The sequence below is a fragment of the Mizuhopecten yessoensis genome, unplaced genomic scaffold, assembly GCF_002113885.1.
Source record: "Mizuhopecten yessoensis strain PY_sf001 unplaced genomic scaffold, ASM211388v2 scaffold10621, whole genome shotgun sequence".
NCBI lineage: Eukaryota > Metazoa > Mollusca > Bivalvia > Pectinida > Pectinidae > Mizuhopecten > Mizuhopecten yessoensis.
Window position 1 is genome coordinate 349983 of NW_018408638.1, and position 17901 is coordinate 367883.

At 37.7% G+C, this 17901-nt stretch overlaps 1 protein-coding gene across 2 annotated transcripts; it reads right to left on the reverse strand.

Annotated features, from left to right (window-relative positions):
• Nucleotides 1–98: 98 nt before the first annotated feature.
• On the reverse strand, nt 99–17074 carry LOC110461449 (sodium-dependent phosphate transport protein 2B-like). 2 transcript variants are annotated; one of them, XM_021514902.1, is made up of 9 exons: nt 16909–17074; nt 6653–6706; nt 6438–6522; nt 5281–5409; nt 4838–4981; nt 4141–4332; nt 3823–3941; nt 2962–3118; nt 99–2493 (listed from the first exon to the last, which is right to left on the reverse strand). In XM_021514902.1, the coding sequence occupies exons 1-9, from the start codon at nt 16954–16956 to the stop codon at nt 1628–1630; spliced, it is 1794 nt and encodes a 597-aa protein (XP_021370577.1). In that variant the 5' UTR covers nt 16957–17074; the 3' UTR covers nt 99–1627. The 2 variants fall into 2 exon arrangements, with proteins under 2 accessions (XP_021370577.1, XP_021370578.1); XM_021514903.1 differs by lacking the exons at nt 6653–6706; nt 16909–17074 and adding an exon at nt 6240–6265 and having other exon boundaries at nt 6438–6523.
• Between the last annotated feature and the right edge of the window lie 827 nt (nt 17075–17901).

Consider the following 17901-nt stretch of genomic DNA (forward strand, 5'->3'; position numbering starts at 1 on the left):
ACTACTGACAGTGGAGATCCGTGCTATATCACCAAGGATAGCTACTGACAGTGGAGCTCCGTGCTATATAACCATGTATAGCTACTGACAAAGTAGACATCCGTGCTATATCACCAAGGATAGCTACTGACAGTGGAGATTCGTGCTATATCACCAAGAATAGCTACTGACAGTGGAGATCCATGCTATATCACCAAGGATAGCTACTGACAGTGGAGATCCGTGCTATATTACCGGGAGATAGCTACTGACAGTAGAAATCCTTGCTATATATATCCCCGGGAGATAGCTACTGACAGTGGATATCCTTGCTATATATATCAACGGGAGATAGCTACTGACAGTAGAAATCCTTGCTATATATATATCACCGGGAGATAGCTACTGACAGTGGATATTCTTGCTATATATATCACCGGGAGATAGCTACTGACAGTAGAAATCCTTGCTATATATATCACCGGGATATAGCTACTGACAGTAGAAATCCTTGCTATATATATCCCCGGGAGATAGCTACTGACAGTGGATATCCTTGCTATATATATCACCGGGAGATAGCTACTGACAGAGGATATCCTTGCTATATATATCACCGGGAGATAGCTACTGACAGTAGAAATCCTTGCTATATATATCCCCGGGAGATAGCTACTGACAGTGGATATCCTTGCTATATATATCAACGGGAGATAGCTACTGACAGTAGAAATCCTTGCTATATATATCCCCGGGAGATAGCTACTGACAGTGGATATCCTTGCTATATATATCAACGGGAGATAGCTACTGACAGTAGAAATCCTTGCTATATATATATCACCGGGAGATAGCTACTGACAGTGGATATTCTTGCTATATATATCACCGGGAGATAGCTACTGACAGTAGAAATCCTTGCTATATATATCACCGGGATATAGCTACTGACAGTAGAAATCCTTGCTATATATATCCCCGGGAGATAGCTACTGACAGTGGATATCCTTGCTATATATATCAACGGGAGATAGCTACTGACAGTAGAAATCCTTGCTATATATATCACCGGGATATAGCTACTGACAGTAGAAATCCTTGCTATATATATATCACCGGGAGATAGCTACTGACAGTAGAAATCCTTGCTATATATATCACCGGGATATAGCTACTGACAGTAGAAATCCTTGCTATATATCACCGGGAAATAGCTACTGACAGTGGAGATCCGTCCTATATTACCAGGCGTTAGCAAGTGATTGTCTAGCTACTTATAGTGGAGAGCTGCGCTATATCTCCGGGGAATGGCAACTGACAGTTGATATGTTTAACAACCAGAATCAAAGGATGTTCTTGACATTTGCAGCACAGATCGATGAAACATTTGTATGAAATGTATTGTCCATAAAAGTGATATTATAAGTAACTGATAGAATTTCTTTCTTTCAAATATGTCAGACCTTTCATGTATGTAAGAAGAATATTTTTTCATTAAGGTTAGCATTTAATTGGTATTACATTAAATAAGTATTTCTAATTATGAAATTATTAATGCTCACGAAACATCACTTTGCTTATTACACTGTTGAAAGTTTGTTTCGTCATGGATTTTTAAAGTTTAGCAATCAGCTACCAGTTCTTCAATTTATATTCTGGTGGTTTCTACTTCGGTATCTGACGGAAACTTGGCATCTGTCGTCTCGGCACAGCAAGGGCACGATTTACACACACACACTTGCATCACTCTGTTAACAGGCCGCAGAGAGCGGCACACTAGGGGCAGGAACTTCCAGTTACGAAGGACTTTTGGGAGTATACCAGGCTTCTTTCTTTGAATGATTTTTATGATGCAGACAACGATGATAATGGCAGCTATTGGAATGAGAACACCAGCCATGACTTTCCAGCCAGCCAGAGATAGTCCAAACACAATCAGTGGCAGCAGGAAAAACATAAACACCAAATATAGAACAGCGAACCATCGGTATTTGGAAGTTTCGGTTCCCAGAAATTTTGCTAAAGCGATTGGAAATCTCGTGAACGGAATTGGATATAAAAGGGCAATGCCCGAAATGTTGAAGAACAGGTGACAGAACGCCAGTTGCAAAGGTTCTCTGATCTTGTCAGCATCTTGTGCCAGGGCGGCTAGGATACCTGTGGTTGTTGTACCGATGTTCGATCCCAGGGTCAACGGGTACATTCTTTCGATACTGATAACACCGACACCGACCAGTGGTGTCATGGCCGACGTGAAGATGGAACTGGACTGTACTAGGATGGTCAGTCCACACCCCACAGCCATGGCAAGATAACCAGTGAAGTATGCGCATTTTCCTGGGAACTGGGCGTTTATGATTTTCTTGATTATTTTCCTGATATTACCTTTTAAGAGAGAATTCAGCAGTTTGACGATGGCGAACAGACAGACGCACAGAAGTATAAGCGCAATGACCAGTAATATCGCTCCTATTCCTGTATCCCCCAAGCCCACGTCTTTGAAGATAAATTCGCCTGCAAAGAAAAGGAAGACATGTTTATCTGGTTCTGTTAAAATGGCAATAAAAATCAAACTAGCCCGTGCGAACATCGTGTATGATTTAGGTAGAAATAATTCTGAATGTGAAAGATTATATAACCAATAATATGTTATGCATTAATTGAATTGTATTTCAGCATAATACGCCGTTTACATAATGTTGATGAATCTCACTACTAAGTGATAAAGTAGTTCTCAGAATGGAGGCGAGACCAAAACAAACAAAAAGTATATTCGTCCCAAAAATCGCTAAATTTACAAGTCATAGGAATCGGATACCAGCCAAAGCATTGGTAAGTCTTCTTTCATTTTGATGGTATAAGTCACATATATGAATAAGGAACTAAATATCTATACTTGGGATTATTGTTATCATTAAAATCCCTTGTAATAGTATCGTATCGTCTTTGGAAATAGCGAGACTCCTGACACCCTGCACTTACATGGTGTAACGCAGAGTTTGTTCTGTTCCTCTAAGTACCACGTGCCATTGGCGTCGGTGACGTTAACAGGGTCCGGCGTCGCGGACTTGCAGCACAGTTTGAGAAGCGTGTCAACGTCCTCGTTGTGTGCAATCTTCTGGATGGCCTTGCTGTCGACCTTTAAAAACATAGCAATATATTTTGTGTTTGATAATTTGTATCACGTTACTGAAATGATTTGTGGGGCCACCATTTTCATACAGATTTTGAATTAAGACAATACGTCTATTGGTTAACTCTGGTTAGAGGTGCCAAACGAAAAACAGCACGAAATTGTTTATTAGTGGTGGAATCGAGAGATACCGATACAGTGCTGTTCATGTTGACGATTGTATTAACAATCGTAGTTGGGATGAGTGCAAATCCAGGAAGTACTTGTACCGTTGAAATGTGACTTCCATCGAAATGATACCTTTGGTAAATTTTCTCCGTAAATGAATTAGTATCGAAGTGGCCTCTGAAATTGACCCCGATCTGTTCGTAATTTCCTCCATTATAACGCTGTACAACATGCCAAAATGGACCTATAATTGACAGAAACCACATGTTTGATGGTGTTACTATATTTGAAGTACTCTTAAGTGCGCTGTATTTATTATATAATGCCAAGTTCTACCACAGTAGGTCCATTTTCAATAGATTTGGGTCAGTCCTTACTGGTTAGAGGTAGGTTTTGAACAGAGAAAATCGACCCCGGGTACCAGTTTTACCTTGGGTTACTTTACATTAGTTAGTACAGTATGTTAAATCCCGGTATCTGTAGTAGCGGCTAACCGTTTTATTAACAAACGCGTATCACTACAGAAAGGGATTTGAACTCACCTGAACAATTCTAGTGGTAAAAGGTTTTGTGATGGCTTTTAGCAAGTCCTGTTTGCCGTCCTTGTACTTCTCCAGATGAAGACTGTCTACAATGGCCCCACTAAGACGGAACAGGTATCCTGAAATATATATAACACAGGTCAGTGATTTGTGACGTTTTTGTCATTTAATTGCACATAATGATTCGTACCCTATATTAACTCTCAATAATATCAACACTCTTATGTCGTCACATCTCAAAATATTCTTCTTTTAAGTGAAGCAAAAATGCAAAATAGTTAAATTTGATTATAACAAGGAAGCGATATGAATGCTGACCTGAGATGACCTCTATTGGAAGGAGTATGATGACGCTCGTCCAGTTGAACATGTCGTGGACAGTGGCCCCAGCGAATGCTCGCCGGAAGTCGTCCCTGTTGGTGATCTGTCCCATGGCAACTATCGTGTTGGTAACGGAAGTACCAATGTTAGCTCCCATCACGATAGGTATGGCTGTCTTAACGTCAAGGACTGTGGACAAATAAAGAGAGAGTACGACATCAGTAAAAGTTAAATTAGTAACAGTTTATTAGGGGATCAATTATCTGATATTTACTTAATTAGAAGGATAGATAAACCACTATCATTGGGAAGAATGATAAATATAGCATAAAAGGTAGTAATTTGACAATTAATCGAAGAAATGTTTAGATGACAATCAACTGGAAGAATACCATATCGAAAATAATAGCAAATATAAATAAGATCATTGTCTTCAAAATATTTAGCTTTTTGTCTTCAGCTGAAATAGTGCGAAACTTATAAAAACAAATCGGGAGGAAATGAAGGATAATGAGTACAAATATAAGTCCACTTTCCAGAAAATAATTAGAATTTGAATGACCTTGACCTGATACTAGGACAAATAATTATATCCGGATAACCTATACTTTTATGACAAGGCCACATACGTGACTAGGATTGATATCTAATTTCGGGAACTCTAAGTAATTGTGTGACTAGAAAGGACACTCACGTCCAGATCCAACCATTGCGACGACGATGGACGTGCTGGTGGAGGAACTCTGGACCAAAACGGTAGCTAAAACACCTATCATGACACCAGCCACGGGGTTCCGAAGGATGTCGTTGTTCCGGAACACCTCGCCAGCTGCTTTTCCTGTAAATATAAAGTTAAATAAACAGTGTGGACTGATTCAAAGTGGACTGATTCAAAACAACAAACATGGACAGTGAACAAGCAGACTTATATGTTAGAGCGAAAGTGAAATAGAAATAAAAGAGCTAAGTCCGTCTTATTTTTAATTAAGTTGGAACAGTACACATATAACAATTACACGTACTATACCGAGTGTTTGTACACGTTAAATTAATCATATATGTATACCTATTAAAGCGAGGGCAAGCTATCGGGTAGATAAACTGAAAATAACATCTGTAAAGTAGACAATGACCTACCTCCCAGGAGTCGGAATGCCGAACTGAGGAAATCCAAGGAACAGATGAAGAGATAAAGGAATGAGAGAAATAGAAGTATCCGTAGTATCACCCACAACACGAACACCACTTTCTCATTGCTGTTCATTTCTGGAAGTTACAAAGATAATTGTTTTTGTCATAGTTGATATTCGCAATAAACCCTATAGTTACACATTAAACGCGCGCTAAAGTACTTTATGATTGAAGTGTCTTAAAGGAAAACGTCCTTACCGTTATCGTTCTTCTGATATATCCGGTCAAAAGTAATAGCACAGGTAAGTTGTTGTTTTAAGCATGACGTTACATGAAATCACAATAACACTCAAGCATAATCTTGATGATCAGTAAGTATCGTTTAAATGTAGCATCATTAACAATATTTTCCAGCAAAAAAACTCAGTGTCATAAAGGCTAGCATTGTGTTATTTAGTATAAGCAGTAAGTTCTGTCATTTCAGCTAAATAGAGATACGTGCAATAAATAACTAGATAACTGTTGACTGATGTTCCGTCTTTTCGTACTGCAGAGTTATCTGCTCTTGTGAGCAGGTATTGCTTGTTACGTCATTAGTTTGCGTGAGAAAATTACGTCGTTTTCTCAAAAATGTATGACTTACTCCCACAAACAAATGACGTAACAATCAATGCCTGCTCACAAGATCAGATACTCTGCAATACGAAAAGACGGAATTCATTCGACCAAACCTTCAATATAATTCCAGGATACCCTTAAGAATCATAAAAAGAAACCATTTCAATAGTGTTAAATGTCATCTAAGGAAAATAGATATACCAATATCGTCAAACATAACATGTATACGGTACCACTCAGGTTAGATTCATCTAAACTTTCACACAAGCATAGCATACATGAAGTAACTGAAGCATTATATCAAGCTTATCCAAACACAACGTGTCAAGGTGTGCATGTCTACGTACCTTAATCCTCCGAATAATAGAACAATCTGCATTTAATAGAGCAGTTTTATAAAAGATGGTAATTCACGTATCATCATTCTTTTGTCAGTTTTCAATGTCATAATAATACTGAATTATATGATGGGAGATGTTGATAACTTTTGATGACCTATACCCAACCCATTGTTAGGGAAAGACCATGCACTAGTGTTTGCTCACCTTTGAAAGGTTTGGACGTGTCTTGCAGTTCCGGTAACTCCCAGGGATCCACCTCCTCAGCTTTTGCCGTCGGTTTGACATAACCCTGAAGGAAGATGAAATTAGTTGAGTATCTCAATACAGATTCAAAGAATATTAAAAGAGGTTGAAACAGAATTGTTGTGCACAGAATGAAAGTTTTGTTGTTTCCTACAAACCCAATTAATCGTACTCACCCTCTCCGCCTCTCCATTGTCGTTTACAAAAGTAGGATTGTGTATCCCGTCGCCCTAGAAAAAAAATTAGGGATTTCATTTTCAAGTGTTTGATCAAATACACTTTAAATTCTGTCAAACAAAACGGCTCTGAAACTTGGAAATGTGTTGTTAACATTGCATCGAGGGAAGAACTGGGACAGTGTACGACCTATTGTTATGTAAGTGATCGAGTGTTGTGGATATGAAGCAAGGATAGTCTTCGTAGTACTAGTGTCATCAGTCTCACTTTTAAGGCTCTTGAAGAAAAACGTTTCAAGCTTGGGTGAATATCTAAACACGTGGTTGACTTCTGCTCCCCTCACAAAAGGGAGGTTTACAATTACTTACCTCACAAAAGGGAGGTTTACATTTACTTACCTCACAAAAGGGAAGTTTACATTTACTTACCTCACAAAAAGGAAGTTTACATTTACTTACCTCACAAAAGGAAGGTTTACCATTTACTTACCTCACAAAAGGGAGGTTTACATTTACTTACCTAACAAAAGGGAGGTTTACATTTACTTACCTCACACAAGGGAGGTTTACATTTACTTACCTCACAAAAGGGAGGTTTTCATTTACTTACCTCACAAAAGGGAGGTTTACATTTAGCTCGCTCGATCTTTAGTTGTGAGTTGTACATTTACTCAACTCATAAAATCTGTTTTTAAGTATTAAGAGTATTTGCTGTTAATATATTGAATGCATAATTTATCCTAAATTGATTATCAGATGGCGAGACAGTCTGTATACTAACCGGAACCAACTGGTTTTACGTTCTCGTTTCGGTTATAACCGATAACAGGACAAAAAGGTAGGGAGGACGGGGTGATTTGGGGAGTCAGTTTTAGCATCTGGTTACATTTAACATGATAAATATATACAACAGTAAAACAAATGTTATTAGTTTTTAATATTAATGGTATAATAAAACAACGTACGGTACTGAACACTTTGAATATGACTTAACTTCATAAGAGTGAGCGTCATGAGACGTAACGTTATAGGAGTTAACGTCATAGTAGGTAACGTCATGGGAGTTAACGTCATGGAAGTTAACGTTATAGAAGTTAACGTCATGGGAGTTAACGTTATAGAAGTTAACGTCAAAGTAGGTAACGTCATGGGAGTTAACGTTATAGAAGTTAAGGTCATAGTAGGTAACGTCATGGGAGTTAACGTTATAGAAGTTAACGTCATAGTAGGTAACGTCATGGGAGTTAATGTTATAGGAGTTAACGTCATAGTAGGTAACGTCATGGGAGTTAACGTTATAGAAGTTAACGTCATAGTAGGTAACGTCATGGGAGTTAATGTTATAGAAGTTAACGTCATGGGAGTTAATGTTATAGAAGTTAACGTCATGTGAGTTAACGTTATAGATGTTAACGTCATGGGAGTTAAAGTTATAGAGGTTCACGTCATAGAAGTTAACGTCATAGAAGTTAACGTCAAAGTCATGGGAGTAAACGTCATGGGAGGTAACTTCATGGGATTTAACGTTATAGGAGTTAATGTTATATAAGTTAACGTCATGGGAGTTAACGTCATAGTCGTTAATGTTATGTAAGTTAACGTCATGGGAAGTGACGCAATTGAAGTTAACGTTATAGGAGTAGGCGTCATGGGAGGTAACGTAATGGGGTTAACGTTATAGAGAGTAAACGTCATAAGAGTAAACGTCATAAGAGTTAACGTCATAAGAGTGAGCGTCTTTGGAGATAATGTTATTGGAGTTAGCGTCATAAGAGTAAGCGTCATGGGAGGTAACCATATGGGAGAAAACGTCATGGGAGTTAGCGTCATGTGAGGTAACGTCTTGGGAGGTAACATCATGGGTGTTAGCGTCATAAGAGTAAACGTCATGGGAGGTAACGTCATGGGTGTTAGCGTCATAAGAGTAAACGCTATGGGAGGTAACGTCATGGGTGTTAGCGTCATGGGGGTAACGTCATGAGAGTTAACGTCATAAGAGTGAGCGTCATGGGAGTTAATGTCATGGGAGTTATGTTCATGGGAGTTAGCGTCATAAGAGTTAGCGTCGTGGGAGGTAACGTCATGGGAGTAAACGTGATAAGAGGTGACGTCATATGAGTTAGCGGCATGGGAGTGAGCGTCATGAGAGCTAACGTCTCTACATCTTTTGGATCTTCTAGTTACTCTCCCTGATATGTTTTTAATCATTTCAGGGGTTTTTGGCATTCCAGTGTCATTTAATGTGTATCTTTTTAGATATTGTTTGATAAATTGAAATGAGCATTTGTATAAACAAGTCTACTAATAGAAGTTGGATGTGATTGGAGGATGTGGAAATCAAAGTGAAGCAGTAGGAACACATTTCATTCCCTCAGAAACTTAATGGGAAAACAGTAAAACAGAGGAATCCTCTAAAAAGAGGAAGAATAACATCACTAATAAAGTCATGCGGCGACAACGCGGTAATACGACGGCGACTACGCCAGGATATTATGGCGACACAGCGACTCTCGCTTTGCACTTTTCCCGTATTTATGCACCGCACCCCCTTGCATTGATCAGCACATGTTTTGAAATACCTAGATGCGATTAAAGACTATATTTCAATAGAGGCTTTAGTAAGACATGTGTGACTAGCAGTCGTATTATGTTGATATATCAATCCTTAGGAATCGTGTAAACAATGATATGTACACGCCCATCGAAAGACATTCACTACACCCGCTTGCTTTCACGTTTACATAAAGGATAACAAAAATCTTTACATTTCGGTTTTTAGGCTGCAGGTTGTCTATAGTTGCTCTAAACTTGTCAAACCATACCTCTAATCCGTCTATCTCCAATCCATAGCTCTACACCACGTCTATCCCCCAAACCATAGCTCCAACCCGTCTATCCTCAATCAGTAGCTCTAAACCACGTCTATCCCCCAAACCATAGTTCCAAACTGTGTCTTTCCCCAAACCATAGCTCCAAACTGTGTCTATCCCCAAACCATAACTCCAAACCGTGTCTATCCCCTAACAATAGCTCCAAACCATGTCTATACCAAACCATAGCTCCAAACCATGTCTATACCAAACCATAGCTCCAAACCGTATCTATCCCCAAACCATAGCTCAAAACTGTGTCTATCCCCAAACCATAACTCCAAACCGTGTCTATCCCCTAACAATAGCTCCAAATCATGTCTATACCAAACCATAACTCAAAACCGTGTTTATCCCCAAACCATAGCTCAAAACCATGTCTATCCCCAAACCATAGCGCCAAACCATGTCTATACCAAACCATAGCTCCAACCCATGTCTATCCCAAACCATAGCTCCAAACCATGTCTATACCAAACCATAGCTTCAACCCATGTCTATCCCAAACCATAGCTCCAAACCATGTCTATACCAAACCATAGCTCCAACCCATGTCTATCCCAAACCATAGCTCCAAACCATATCTATACCAAACCAAAGCACCAAACCGTATCTATCCCCTAATCATAGCTCCAAACCGTATCTATACCAAACCAAAACTTCAAACCATGTCTATACCAAACTATAGCTCCAAACCGTGTTTATCCCCCAACAATAGCTCCAAACCGTGTCTATACCAAACCATAGCTCCAAACCATATCTATACCAACCAAAGCTCCAAACCGTGTCTATCCCCTAATCATAACTCCAAACCGTGTCTATACCAAACCATGTCTATACCAAACCATAGCTCCAAACCGTGTTTATCCCCCAAACCATAGCTCCAAACCGTGTTTATCCCCCAACCAAATCTCCAAACCATGTCTATACCAAACCATAGCTCCAAACCGTGTTTATCCTCACATTAGACATCTAGACCAAACCATGTATATACCAATCCATGTCTATACCAAACCATGTATCCACCAAACCATGTCTATACCAAACTATAGCTCCAAACCACATCTATACCAAATCATGTATATACCAAACCATAGCCCCAAACCATATCTGTACCTAACCATGTCTATACCAAACCATTTATATACTAAACCATGTCTATACCAAACCATGTATCAAACCATAGCTCCAACCCGTGTTTATCCCCCAACCAAAGCTCCAAACCGTGTTTACCCCCCAACCAAAGCTCCAAACAGTGTCTATACAAACCCATAGCTCCAAACCATATCTGTACCTAACCATGTCTATACCAAACCAAAGCTTCAAACCATGTATATACCAAACCATGTATAGACCAAACCATATCTATACCAACCCATCTATATACCAAACCATGTATATTCCAAACCATATCTATACCAACCACAGCTCCAAACCGTGTCTATCCCAAACCACGTCTATACCAAACCATAGCTTCAAACCGTGTTTATCCTCACATTAGACATCTATACCAAACCATGTATAGACCAAACCATATCTATACCAAACCGAGTCTATACCAAACCATAGCTCCACACCATGTCTATACCAAACTATAGCTCAAAACCATATCTATACCAAATAATGTATATACAAAACCATAGCTCCAAACCATGTTTATCCCCCAAACCATAGCACCAAACCGTGTTTATCCTCACATTAGACATCTAGACCAAACCATGTATATACCAACCCATGTATATACTAAACCATATCTATACCAAACCAGGTATATACCAATCCATGTATATACCAAACCATAGCTCCACACCATGTCTATACCAAACTATAGCTCCAAACCACATCTATACCAAATCATGTATATACCAAATCATGTATATACCAAATCATGTATATACCAAACCATAGCTCCAAACTGTGTCTATCCCCAAACCATAACTCCAAACCGTGTTTATCCCCCAACCAAAGCTCCAAACAGTGTCTATACAAACCCATAGCTCCAAACCATATCTGAACCTAACCATATCTATACCAACCCATGTCTATACCAAACTATAGCTCAAAACCATATCTATACCAAATAATGTATATACAAAACCATAGCTCCAAACCATATCTGAACCTAACCATATCTATACCAACCCATCTATATACCAAACCATGTATATACATGTATATACCAAACCATGTAAATACATGTATATACCAAACCATGTATAGACCAAACCATATCTATACCAAACCAAGGATATACCAAACCATATCTATACCAACCACAGCTCCAAACCGTGTCTATCCCAAACCACGTCTATACCAAACCATAGCTTCAAACCGTGTTTATCCTCACATTAGACATTCAGTTACCTTTTAGACCGGTAACGATCCTGTTCTCCACGTATCCAGTTTATCTACATTTTATTTCGCTGTGGCATATCTCGCTTCATTACAGGATGTCAACCATGTATATACCAAACCAAGCATATACCTAACCATGTATGTATACCGAACCATAGCTCCAAACCGTGTTTCTCCCCCAAACCATAGCTCCAACCCGTGTTTATCCCCCAACCCATAGCTCCAAACCGTGTTTCTCCCCCAAACCATAGCTCCAACCCGTGTTTATCCCCCAACCCATAGCTCCAAACCGTGTTTACCCCCCAACCAAAGCCCCAAACCGTGTCTATACCAAACCATAACTCCAAACCGTGTCTATCCCAAACCACGTCTATACCAAACCATAGCTTCAAACCGTGTTTATCCTCACATTAGACATTCAGTTACCTTTTAGACCGGTAACGATCCTGTTCTCCACGTATCCAGTTTATCTACATTTTATTTCGCTGTGGCATATCTCGCTTCATTACAGGATGTCAACCATGTATATACCAAACCACGCATATACCTAACCATGTATGTATACCAAACCAAAGCTCCAAACCGTGTCTATCCCAAACCACGTCTATACCAAACCATAGCTTCAAACCGTGTTTATCCTCACATTAGACATTCAGTTACCTTTTAGACCGGTAACGATCCTGTTCTCCACGTATCCAGGTATATACCAAACCATGTATAGACCAAACCATATCTATACCAAATCATGTATATACCAAACCATAGCCCCAAACCATATCTGTACCTAACCATGTCTATACCAAACCATTTATATACTAAACCATGTCTATACCAAACCATAGCTCCACACGGTGGCCATACCAAACTATAGCTCAAAACCATATCTATACCAAATAATGTATATACAAAACCATAGCTCCAAACCATGTTTATCCCCCAAACCATAGCACCAAACCGTGTTTATCCTCACATTAGACATTCAGTTACCTTTTAGACCGGTAACGATCCTGTTCTCCACGTATCCAGTTTATCTACATTTTATTTCGCTGTGGCATATCTCGCTTCATTACAGGATGTCAACCATGTATATACCAAACCATGCATATACCTAACCATGTATGTATACCAAACCATAGCTCCAAACCGTGTTTATCCTCACATTAGACATTCAGTTACCTTTTAGACCGGTAACGATCCTGTTCTCCACGTATCCAGTTTATCTACATTTTATTTCGCTGTGGCATATCTCGCTTCATTACAGGATGTCAGACGGTAAATGTATTTATTTTTATTTGCCGAACAATTGGGTCCTAAAAAGTGCATAGAACATACATTAGACGATTTCAGTCATAGTAAATCATTTATGTTGAATGGTTCGCAACTTTCAGTCAAGCCGCAAGCTATGTAATAGTACAAGTCATTGAAAATTGTCGTTTTTATTAAAACGACATAACATAAAAATACATGTTACAATACATGCATTGAACACCCTCCTGAGAAGGTGTACCATACATAGACTGCATTTCATAATCAAATGCAATGCCATTCTCCTAATGACTATAGTAGGTGAGGGGACAAGAAAACGCCCAAACCTTTAATAACTGTTAAACATACCATGAGTATTATGACATAATTTAAAATAGAGGTGTAAGGGGACGGTGGCGGGAAGAAATCAATGTTTAAAATAACGCCCTACCTTTTAGCCCGTTAAGAAATTTTCCAAGTGACGCTTAGCTAGATCACGTAATCATATATTCATACGCATGTGCGTCCTGTTCACCTTGCTCATTAGGAAAATATATACTAAGGCCAAAAGAAAGAATCCCAAAATAAACCGTTACCACCAACATAAATGCAATAAAATGCTTTCTGTATTTAATTGTTGTTATTTTCATCTGATATCTTGTTTGGTGAAAGCATTTTTAAATGTGGAGTTTTTACTTCGATGAATTCCACCTCGTGCATTTACCGGCCAGATATTTCACATGTTTTCAGCCTAAAGCATGGTAGGTACGTATTGTGTTATGTTCAATTTACAACAGTATTCATAACGACAGTGGGGCCACGGTGCCACACACGGCACGTACAAATAGTTATAACATAAAATAGTGAATTGCCCTTTTAACCAAAGACGTAATATCTGTGTCTCTGTATAAACATAATTGTTCGCCATTACATAAAACGTGTCCAAACACGAATGACTTACTAGCTATGTGAAAAAGTCAGTAAAGTTGTATGATATAAACCCCCACACTCTTCCATACCCCCTCCCCTCTCCCGCTCGGGCACGTGACACTAACAACCCTATATACATTGCATTATGACTTGTTTTGTAGTATCAATTGGAATTACATTGCATTTCTAGCCAAGTAATATCGATAATTTTTAATATTCAAAAATAAGTTGATGAAGTGATCGAGCGAAAGTTCCCTGGATATTATAATTTCAAATTAATTTCGCTACATTGCTAGACTTGTGATTCACTCTGACAGGTCACGGTGACAGGTGGGCGTGTTTGACTCTGACAGGTCACGGTGACGGGTGGGCGTGTTTGTACAGGTTTGGTTTTTAATTATAATAGTAAATTTATCATTGCATTGAATAACATTGATGTACAAGGAAGGAAAGCTTATTTTCTTCTTAATCGGAAAGCGAAAAGATTTTTGTTGAATGAAAAAACCTGGTTATCTTTATTTGATATTATATATCATGTATTGTGAATTACGGGTGTGAAGTATGGGGTTATAGTCCTGCACTGCAGATTGAAAATATACATTTGTTATTTTTGGCAACCTTATTGGGCGTCAGGAAAACAGTAAATAATGCCATTTTTGATTGTATTTTGAACTTGGTCGTTACCCTTTGCGTTACAGCGTGGGATTGCTATTGTAAAGTACTGGCTGCAAATATTAAAGACTGGTAACTGTATTTAGAGCTTGATAACAGGAAAACAAATTGTTAAGCAAATTGGGTTTATCATCGGAAACGTGATTTGTGTATATTGGGTTTTGGAGATTAGTGGTTGGCAGAATGTGTACCAAATGAGAAATATGTTTTAATAATTAATATCATATATACAACGCATAAAGGATACTTTTATTCAGGAAATGAGAAACATATTCAAGACATCTTCAAAATGTTTGTTGTATAAACACATTGTTGACCATTTTGATCTACAACGGTATTTTACAAAACCGCTATTGAGAAAAAAAAATGTATTCTTGCGAAATATAGATTGCAAGCACATAACCTTTAAATAGAGACAGGTATAATGCAGTGCCTCGAAACCAAGATTGTGTACTATATGTGATCTTGAAGTTTCAAACCATATTATCGTATTTGTCCTTCTCTGTTTAAATTAATAGAGCTACTGTCTAGCAAATGTTTGAAACCTATTAGAAATTTAAGTAAGTACTTGATGCAAGCAACTGTTAAGAGAAGTCGTATATTATGATGTAAACGTTTTGTTACTCTATAATGTGATTGAGATCTGTCTTTTACTTCACAATGAGTTATAATCTCATTTCATTATGTAATATATAGTAATCGTTCTAATTTCATTTTGAGGTTGTATGATTGTCTTTATAGTTTTGTTATTTCCTAGAAATTTGATTAGCTTAAGGCTTTATCTGTATTATTTCATAAACAACTTAATTATGCTTCATAAATGTCCGCTAGGTTACCTTAGGAAAAGCTTTAAGCTTTCGCCAACTTATAACTATTTCATGAATTTGTTATTATTATGTATGGAATTTTGGTTTCAACAAATTTTATTGTATTTACAAAAGGATTAGACAACAGGCACTGCCTATTGTCTAATCCTTTTGTAAATATGGAATTGAATCTATTGCATATGTTCTCCCCCATTGTACAAGATGTATATTTCTGTACGTTTATATGCATTGTGCATTTGGTAATAAATTGAATTGAATTGAAAATTGAATTGTGACTCTGTTTTTCACACTATGACTCAGAGTCCAAGTGTCAAAAACAGAGTCACAATTCAATTTTGGAGGTCACGGTGACAGGTGGTTGTGATTTTTAGACTGTGGTGACATCGGACTGTCTAGGGCTGATTCACTGACCGCATACAGTTTTAATTTACCTGAAGGGCAAATTGTTTTGATAGGGATTTTAGTGGTGTTTTTTTTTAAGTGTCGGAGTTTCAACAAGTGAATCTTCCTGTAAAACTTAACTGTTTGAACTATAATTAATTAGTTGTAATTAGAACGTATTAGATGTGTTTACGTAACATGACCATCTATTTAATCCAGAAACCAAGCTGTCCAGGTTAGAGTGGGCGACTAATGTTAACAAGTGTTTTACATATATTTCATTACTGTCGTGACGTCACCTGTAATAGTCATGGTTACTCTGATCATCGACAGAAGTTTAAATTCTATTATAAAACCGATTATACATGTTTTTACAGTTCAGTAAACAGCCAGGAAGAAAAAATGGTAAAATTTAGAGATATGAAATATTACCGGATGATGTACATGTCTAATAGAGGACAATGAGATTAATCTCGTTTATATACATACGTACAAAACCAGGGACGTATACTGTCCCTGACAAAACACACCATCCTTTTTTCTAAAAGAATAATATGAATATTTGTAATCAATGAACTGCAACTACTACATACATATAGAGAACAGCGTATGACAAATCCTATCTAAGTAGTGAGACAATATGTATATACTCATTAGTCTACTGAAAAAAATGCCAATCTATGTAGATAGACGACTCGCATGTAAATACAAACAGCAAAATATCAAACGATTCTTGATATCATACAAAAATGTATGATTCTGTAAAATTTAAATCTTGTTTCCATACAGTTGTATTACATGGCATCAATAACTTGGTTTAAACGAGAAAACGTGTAGTCCCGAGACAGCGCACATCTAACGGCTAATCACAGATACAAGTCTGTGTATCGTAACGAAGTAGGGCTAGTCCCCTTAATTGAAATAAAGCTATTGAAATAAAGCTATTAAGACAATTGTAAGTGGACTATCAGCTCACCTTCACGGTATACGGCGGAGTTTCGGTACTGTAGCTGTCCGACTTCATAGTGTGTGTTAACGTGACCACGTGGTCTAACGAAGGTTGATTTGTTAACGGGTTTATCGCCTACATATATTCCACCCATGTGGGTTTCTTCTACTCACTGCCCCGGTATCGGTTGGTTGGTTAAGCTTTATAGTCATCTCATCGTTATCACGTGATCATGACATGTGTGTTAACGACACTGGATATTGCTACAAGGCAGGCGGTGATAAAGCGACCGTTTTAGGACAAAATACATAAACTACTCAAGTGCAAAAACTGTTGCACTTAAGTGGGAAGAAATGGACATAATGGCCAAAAATTATAAAAACTTTTTCACTAAAGGATGTACACCTCTGAGAAGTAAAAAAAATCCATTATTAAACTTTTTTTCTTATATTGATTTTTGGTAAAAGGAGATAAAGAGGCATAGTAGAAAATGCAAAAAAATATGTCCGTGTGTTCGTTTTTGTGCTATGATCAGTCAAAGATACCAATTTAACACAATATCTGATTTTAGGTGAATTTTCGGGTTTTGACCATTTGCAGAACCAATTCATACAATTTCTTCCAAGTGTGTTATCAGATATGTATGAATGTTTGTAGAATTGATAAAAAATATTATTTTCTTTGAAACTATGGAAGTAAAATTTCTTAATCTTATTCATTTTACTCAGAAATGCGATTTTAGTTACCCATACCCGTTATTTTTTTAAAGGAAAAAATGCACATTTTTTACATTTTTCACCATTTTTTGCAGATTAAACGCTTGATATAAAAAAAATCCTGTATTAAACTTTTTTCAGTATTCAATGATTCAAAAGAAAATGTGTTTCTCTTTCTAAAACAGCCACAAAAATGGGGGGTCGGTGTGCTTCTTTTTTTGTCCCATTATTATTTGTGTTATTTTTCACCTTTTTCGGGGTCAAAAATCAAAAGTGCTTCAGTTACCCTAATATGTAAAAAAAA